The sequence below is a fragment of the Balaenoptera musculus genome, chromosome 1 (genome assembly GCF_009873245.2).
Source record: "Balaenoptera musculus isolate JJ_BM4_2016_0621 chromosome 1, mBalMus1.pri.v3, whole genome shotgun sequence".
NCBI lineage: Eukaryota > Metazoa > Chordata > Mammalia > Artiodactyla > Balaenopteridae > Balaenoptera > Balaenoptera musculus.
Genome location: NC_045785.1, coordinates 123517769 through 123526423, shown reverse-complemented (window position 1 = coordinate 123526423; position 8655 = coordinate 123517769). Strand labels below are relative to the sequence as shown.

The 8655-nt window shown below is 45.4% G+C and overlaps 1 protein-coding gene across 1 annotated transcript in view; it reads left to right on the top strand.

Annotated features, from left to right (window-relative positions):
- The first annotated feature begins 215 nt into the window (after nt 1-215).
- CD247 (CD247 molecule) overlaps nt 216-8655 on the top strand; it is a 78802-nt gene continuing 70362 nt past the window's right edge. The window contains exon 1 of the mRNA XM_036862293.1: nt 216-297. Within this exon, the coding sequence (XP_036718188.1) occupies nt 240-297 (58 nt within the window). The 5' untranslated portion in view covers nt 216-239. The remainder of the gene's footprint in view (nt 298-8655) is intronic.

Sequence of the window (8655 nt, the reverse complement as noted above, 5' to 3'; positions counted from 1 at the left end):
TACGTGTGTGCACATACACCACCCCCCCCCCCCAAACCCTCAAACCTCCAGAGCTTCCTGCCTGTGAACCGAAAGGAGGAGTGTGAGTTTCCTGGCCCTGCTGGCAGGTGCCTTCTCAAAGGCCCCATCGTCCTCCACTTCCTGAGGAGGCTGCAGCCGAAGAGACTGCTTTTCTCTTCTTCGTCCAGTCACGGCTGCCTCGGCCTCTGCCCCCAGGCACCATCCTGGGGAAGGACAAGATGAAGCGGATGGCGCTTGTTACAGTGGCCACCCTGCAGGCACACTTCCCAATTACAGGTAAGGTCGGATGTATCGATGGCAAGGAACTTTTCGGAACCCTTTGTGCACGTGTGTCGGGGGTGGAGGGAGATAGCAGAGGGCTGGTGAGGCGCCAGTGTCTCCTTTAAATCCTGCCTTCCCCAAATCAATGAGCAGCTGAGTGGGGAGGGGTCCAACTTGATACAGGCATCTGCCTCATTAAGGCCAAGCTGGGCATCAGCTCAGAGCCAGCTGCTTGAAAACACACCTGTGCAAAGTATGGATTTTTCCAGTGATAAAAGGAGAGAGGAAAGTCTGTGGTGGGGAAAGGATGAGGAGAAACTGAGGCAGGCCCCGTGTGGACAAGAGGAGAGGGGGTATTTAACAGAAGCCGGGAGGGACCAGAAAATGTCAGCCAGGCCATGTTTCGTGCCGAGACACTTTTCTAGTCTTCATGTATTCTTCTTTCACACCCTTGCTGGCTCCGTCACTCAGCCCCTTTCCTTCTTCCTTCTCCAACAAAGAACATTGCATTTGTTGTTGGTTAGAGAGGGTCATGGCTGTGGCCCTGGCTGACCTGAAACACCCTGATGGGCCAGGGGCTGACTGGGTTAATGAAGGAGGGAAGTGGCCTTCTTCAGGGTCTGTGTCTAGGCTTGGCTCTGACTTGGCTGCCTCTGTACCCCACAGCCAAGGGCTGCCTGACGACACACCCATCCAGGCTCAGTGACTAACCCACCGCCTCTTGCTTCAGGCAGCTCTCTGTCTGAGGCCAGAAAGCCAGAGATGCTGACGGAACGTAGGGGACAGATGAGAGGATGTGACTTGTTAAGCGGTCACCACGGGGAACAACCAACCAGCAAGAGAGCCTACACCTCGCTTCATTCCAGTCCTTAGAATCCGGCTTTTCCTGAATCCTTTTACCCTTACCGTGTTTTCTAGCTCAGATAATAAGAAGAAGTGAAAAGAAGACAAAATGGGCTGCCTCTGGGCATTGGCGTCCTGGCATTTTTTACAAAACATGGGACAAGCTGTATTTGAATCTAAAGAAGCCAGGAGAGTGGTCACAAACCAATGTCCTTCCTCCACTTTACAGCTCACCTCGGTGTGGGAGGGAGTTTGGCGACGAGGGTGGGAGGGCAGGAAAGGCCATTGGCACTTTTGTTCCTGGCAGGGAACATGGCACAGCTGCCGCCTAGCACCTCGGGCGTTTCGAGGACTAAGTAATCACGGGGTTTTCTGTAAGATCACAGCTCTCTTCTCAGAAAAGCCTTCTTGGGTGTGAGTCACGTGGTGCCATAGGTAAGAACACCAGGGCAAGCCCAGAGCAGCCCATCCTCGTGTGCAGGGCACAAGAGGATCCAAGACGCCAAAATGGCCTGTGAATTCCATGACTTCAGAGGGAACCGCTGACAGCGGTAGATTCAGACCCTGGGCTTCAGTTTTGGGGGACGGCACTTGGTAGATAATTCTACCATGTGAAGTTTCCTCAAGGGTCTATTTGTGTTGGGTCTTGGGTCCAAGCCTGGGGCAATGGAATTAGAAGAGAAAATAAAAGCTGCTTGGGTGCTGGTGGCTGCCAGGAGTGGTAAACAAAACCCCACCCAGAAGACAAGATGGGGGCCATGCCGCATTTCCACAAGGTGTGGACAGAAAGAAAAGCCTTAGATTCATCTTTCAATGCCACTTGCTTTGCTGGTGTGGAGATTGAAATTTCAGCTATTTGTAGGTAAGGTTCCTGGATAAAAGTTTTCCAAAGTGTCCTAGCCCTGTTGAGGGAAGGCTGGGGAGGCTTAGAGAGGCCTTTAACACCGAGGGCCACAAATGGCACCCGTGTTGGCTGGGAAGACACACTCTATGATTTCCTTTGGAGGAAAGGCTGCTGACTGACGGAATTCGAGTTGAGGTCTTCCCTCTTTTCTTGCTCAGTTAAGCCACTCATCCCCGAACCCTTTTAAAGCATCTTCTTTTTGCTAAGACTTTTCCATTTGCATTTTCTTGCAAATGCCCAGATCATTAAGATCACGGCAAATAACGACCCAGTCTGTCTACCTGAGGAGGTCTCCCTGGGTGAGTCTGCCAAGACGGTCAGCAGAGGCTGGAAGAGATTAAGATGGCGTGTCTTATGGCATGGGCAGACTTCTGCCTGCAGAGCCCTCAACTCCTCAGTGCCTCTAACTCCCTGCCTCACAGTGGTCAGTGTGGCCTTGGTCCTTCCTTTGTAAGGAAATGCAGCTTTGACACAAAGTCTCAGGAAATGCATGCTCCTAGGTGTGGTGGGAAGAGTCAGGCCAGTCACAGTGCTGCCAATTTCCCAGCTGTGCAACCTTAGGCAAGTTACTTAACCTCTCTGGGCCTCCGTTTTCTCACCTCTAAAGTAAGAATAACCTTCATTGCAGAGCTGTGAAAATGAGAAGTAAATGTTACGTGCCTGATATGTCCTAAACAGTCAATACGTGAAAGTTGTATTAATTCTTACTATTATTACATCCTGGCCTGTTTTCTTGTTCTCATTATCCAGGGACAGGAAATGGAAACCCACGGTTAGGAGTCTTAATTTGCTCTTGATTGTGTTGTAAAGCAGCACTGGGCATTTTCTCCATCTGTTGAAATGCAGCTCGTCCTCCCTTTGGTTTCTGAGCATACCTGTAACGGCTCAGGAACATAGTGGTGGTCCCTCCCAGTGGTGGGCCCAATTGTGAACAAGCATCAAAACTTTGCTGGGCCATAGGATGAGCATTACAGCTACCATTTCTATTTTTCTGAGACACTTATTCTGTAAGCGATATTCCCCCAAAGTGAAAACATGACTCACAATGCATATAAGTAGTTAGGGGGAGCAAATTAGAACACAGTCGCCCTGGTCATCACTGGTCAAGGTGGCCATCCAGCATTTGCAGCCAAATGTCTGGTGTGGATGCACAGTGACCAAGGTATTTAAATGAACACTCCTCGAAACCAGACCTTTGCTTAAACTGCTTGGAGCTGGGCTTGAGGGAAGCTTTTGCGTGATGCCAGGAAAAGTTTTTCATCGATTGTATTTTCACCAATGGTTTATTTTGACCTCTGGTCATCTGGCTCTGCTCATCCAGATGATCTACTTCATTTTCTACCTTGGCGGTTCTCAGATTTGCTGGCCTGTTTACACATCTGCTGCTGCAAAACATCCCCCAGAAACTGTGCTGGGAAACTCTTGTTTAGGTGAATGACCACTGCTGAATTTATTTTAAAATTCTTTTTATTTTTGCCTTTGTTTTTAAAAAATTAGATTTAATTTTTTACTGGATATACGCTTTTACTTTCAAGAATCCCTGGGCACTGTGTCTTGTTTTATTTTGAAGGATTCAGGCACCGTTAGGGAACTGTCTTGCTTTAGAGTTGTCCAAACACACACTCTGTAATCCTTTTTCTCCTGAACCTTATTTACCTATGGGTCAGCTAACTGATTAAATAAATAGCAACGATAGTTCAAAATAAATTTCTTCTCTGCTTGGGCCAGGGCTAGTTCTTATCAACATTAAAGTGACAGTAGAATTAATCAGTTTGAGCAAACATAAAGTCCATTTGGTTAAAAAATAATCAAACTAGTCATTTGATCTGTTAATTGAAACAAAACAGTCAGTTTAGTCACTGCACATACATAGCCATTCCTTCCAGCCTCAAACACAGTCTATGTTTTCTGAGGGAAAAGACGCTTCAGTCTTGCTCAGGGATGTGTCCCAGCACTTAGCATGGTGCCTGGAGCAGAGATCACGCGCAGTAAATATTTGTTGAGTGAATTGAAAGGTGGGTGAATGAAGGAAATCTAGACCTTTCTATGTGATTAAATTCACTTTAATGGTTTATGGAGGGGGGTCGTATATTGGAGTGGCATTATTGGGACCTTTCTTCTAGAGAACTTAGCATTAAACAAAGTACTTTAAAAAAACACAGAAACTAAGCTGGTGGAGGGGGCAGGGCAGTTTGAGTAAACAGACAGATTCAAAATGATTTACAAGGACAGTTTCAGACAAAATCCTACCGTTGTTAAAATTTTCTGGTTGGACCGTATGAAATTTCCTATATTCATTTATTTGGGACCTACAAAAATGATAATTTCATATGATTCAACTAACACTATATCTTGCAAATTAGACAAAGAAAGATGCTCATTTTTCTGACTTGGCTTTAACACTAGGGAAAAGCAGAAAATAAAGAAGGCTACGACCGTTGGAGATTAACTAATGAATTAATAAACTAATGAAAGGCACCAAGGAGAAAAATAAGAGTTTGTGGATTATAGCATAAATCGCATTATTCAATTGCCCAACTGCTTCAAAATATAGAAAGAAAAAAAAAAAGCAGGATATCTAATCATTATAGTCCAAATTGGTCTAAGTTACTGAGTAAATATCTCAACTAGCTATCATTTTTTTTTCTCTCTCTTAATTTGAGGTGTTTTACCAAAAATATCATAAAATCAGAGGAAGTTATAAATTTAAAAAATATTCCATTCCAGTATTTTTATAAGTGTTTAAATATCTTTATATAGTTGTTATTACAAAAACAATTTCAAGTGCTTTTTTTCCTTAATATTTTATTCTGAGCATCTTTTTTGATGCTTAGCCTTCATGATTGTTTTTAATCGCTATGTAAATGTCCATAGTTTATGCATCCTATTTTCTTTACTATTTTATTATTGTTGGACATTTGGGCTGTCTCTAATTTTTGTTATTATAGCTAATGCTGCAAGAAAGTCTTTACATCTGTAGCTTTTAAATTTTCTTTTGAATTACTTCCTTGGGCTAATTTCTCCAGGGCTGACAATTAAAGGAATAGGTTAAAAGTAAAGGAACATTTCACAGGGTACTTTAGACTTCTGTTGAAGTCTAAACAGTTTTTCTGTCAAGGAAAGAGAGTTTTTTCCCTAGCTCTCTGACCATCTGCAAGTGTTTCTTGCCTTTTCTGGAGCAGGCGATAGGGTGGAGGGAGAGAGGAGACCGTGGAACCAGAAAGATCTGGATCCAAGTCCTGATCTGTGGCCAATTGCCTACCTTCGGAGCCCCGTTCTTCCTCTGTGAGATGGCGGTAACCATGTCTACCTCACGCAGAGCACCGTGGAGTGAAGATACTGCTCGGAAGTGCCTACACACAAGAGGTGCTCGAAAAGCAGTAGTCATTATCATGTGTGCCTCAGTTTCCCAACCTACAAAATAAAGGATATCATTTTCCCAGTGGAAGAAAGTGGAAACCCTGGTACTAACGTGCTTTCTTTGTCTTCCCTTGTCACTAAATTGCAGTAAACTTGGGCAGGAATCTCTTTAGTTTTCGCATCTGTGAAATGAATTGCGTATGGTCTTGTAATTACCAAGTTTTTAAGAACGTTTAAGTCACCTAGCCTCCCACCCCACTGGCATTGGCTCCTAGAATTAGGAACCTAAACTTCATTCTTCCCTGAAGCTCCAAATAAACAACAAACTTAAAACTTAAAAAAAAAATTCCGGACTTCCCCCTTATCACAATAATTTTAACTCTCCAGTGGGAGCCTCTGCTGTGAAAAATCCAAGGACAGATTCCAGCATTTTCTGCCTTGTGCCTTATGCTTGTGCGTCGGATGCAGATTTATGGCCACACAAGGACTTTGTTGGTGAGCAATGACTTGAAGAGAAAGCAAAGTGAGGTCTGAAGCAGCCAAACTGCAGTGGTGGAAATGTTAGGAGCTTCCACCGTCCGCTTTGCTTGCCTGTTATGATTTGTGCTACTCAGCAACTAATCTGCAGGCCCAAGGGGAAAAAAATAAATAGAAAGCATTCAAACAAGGACAGACAGGATCCTCGCTGGTCCAGACCACTGTTCCGTTAGTGCAGTCGTCCCTTTATATTTACAAAATGCTTTCCAGCACCTTCATTCATAACCATCCAATGGCAAGTAGCAGAAAAAGTATTGATTTTAAGATTCTCTTTTTATAAACAAAGAAAATGGGGTTCAGAGGTTTGGTGACTCGCCTAAGAGTAGAACCAGGCTCCAAACACGGTTTCTCTGATCCCTTGTTTGAGGTATGTGCTCTCGAATGTTCCATGCAGCCTGTCTACCAGGCCTGCTGTCAATTTGCAGTATTATACATCAGATGACTGAATTCTGAAGCAGATTTTTGAAGGTATTCCTCTTAGTAAGCATGTATTATGATTTTCCTCTCAATTTCTGAAGAAATAATTGTTTTGATGCTGAATATTCTCATTTAAATATACGTTTTTCTGCTGAGTGTGAAGTTAATTTCGTTGTTAATATAGAATTGCATTTTTCTCTGGCCTATTATTATAGTTCTGAAATCATGTTCTCCCCAACTGGTAAAATCCATATTTTCTGTTTTGCTGTTAATAAATATACCTATTTTGGAGCTTTTCTTGAGAGGGACCGGCCTCACTTTGCACACACCCCTTTCTGTGTGTGCAGGTACCGCCCCCCTGTCCTCTCCCCCGCCGACCACGTTATGCATAGGTGGAACTCAAATGTGTAAATCAAAGTGTAAATTAAATCGTATTTGAGAAGACTTGATCTTAAATAGTAGCCATTAACAAATCTGTTTGGTAAGAATGTATCTTCATGCAGTGTGTAAGGTTTTGTGGGGTGAGGTTTTCTAAAAGAATAGCACACTATTACACACAGATGCTGGGTTGAGATTTGTTTTTTTATATAAATCCTCAAGGACTGGGAGAATTACCTTTAAATGACAAATATCTATAATCAATTCTTAATTTCTTTTTCTATATTTATTTATTTATTTATTTTTGGCTGTGTTGGGTCTTCGTTGCTGCACGCGGGCTTTCTCTAGTTGTGGCGAGCAGGGGCTACTCTTCGTTGTATTCTCTTGTTGCGGAGCACAGGCTCTAGGCGTGTGGGCTTCAGTAGTTGTGGCACACGGGCTCAGTAGTTGTGGCTCACGGGCTCTAGAGCACAGGCTCAGTAGTTGTGACATACGGGCTTAGTTGCTTCACGGCGTGTGGGATCTTCCCGGACCAGGGCTCGAACCCGTGTCCCCTGCATTGGCAGGCGGATTCTTAACCACTGCGCCAACAGGGAAGCCCTCAGTTCTTAACTTCTTATGTCAGATTTTAGCCTTGAGTCCACTTGCATCTGCCTGGGCTGAGCTCAGGGAGTGCAAACCCTTTTGCTGTTGAGTGGAGCAAAGCAAACCAAGATAAGAAATCTGATGCTCAGAGCAGAAGCATTAAATTGCCAGATTGTGAATATCGGTGGCTCTTAGTGGGGCCACTCCCCAAGCTGACTGGGAGGAGGGCTGGGAAAGGAGAAGTCTCTGAGAGGTTCTCCAGCTATTTTCAGGGCTGCTGGGTTATAGGTGCATTGCCTTTGCCAAACCCTGGAGTTGGGGAAGATGGCTCAGAACACAAACCAACACCACTATTTAGGATTAAACAAGTCACCACTTCTCTCTGTCGCTGTAGATACTAGAAAGTCAGCTGTGTGTTCCTTCATTTCACCAGGTCCCCAGCATGAGATGTTGTACTGGCTCGAAGCCATCATGTGAATGTCGGCCCTGAGTTAGGACTGCCTTTTCCTCATGCAGGCTGGGAGTGGCAGTGGAGACTTGGAGGGATCAGGTATTACAGGCAGAGTAGAAGAGACAGCCTGGGGGTGGGGCGGGTGGCTTTCGATTTGCGGCTGTGGGAGGCAGACTGGCCAGAGCAGCTTGCTCCCGGGAGAAGGCCACTGAACGGGGGCTGCAGCGTGGGACCAGCCTGTGTCCAGGCCCCGTCCTGCGGGTTATAGCTCGGCACGGGTGTGGCACGCACATGTGCTGGTGTGTGTTTACCTGTGTGCTCTGCTGGAGGTACAGATGTCTGTGCCCCAGTGTGCATGTGAAGGTGTGTGTGAGGCTGCGTGTTTGTGCACGTGTTCCAGTGTGTCCCAGCGTGTGGGGGCATTGTGTGTACGCCTGTCTGTATGCAGATGGACGTGTCTTGCGTCTGCAGGTAAGTCTTTCTGTGTGCACCAGTGAGTGGCTTTCTGTGTATAATGTGTGCATGTAAGAGGAGATTGGTGGCAGCAGGACAGCTCTGTAGAAGGAAGGGCAAACATTGCTTGAGCTTAGAACTGGCGAGCTAGGCAGAAGAATGGCAAAGCTGAGATGTCACTGAGCCCATTCCAGGCATTCTGTGCAGAAGAGAGTCAAGAAAACTTCTGTCCAAGCTAGAATCTCTAGGATCATGGAGAGGTGGGAGCAGCTTCTTCATAGATGCAGAGACGTCTCAGGTCTCCCAACTGCCCTCAGAACTCTGCCATCTCCCAAGTAAGCCTGCTGTCTTTCTTTCCACCTCCTCCCAGTTCCCTCTACTTAGAATGCCTACCCTACTCCCACCCCGAACTGTGGAAACCCTGTCTTCCCCTTATAACGAAGTC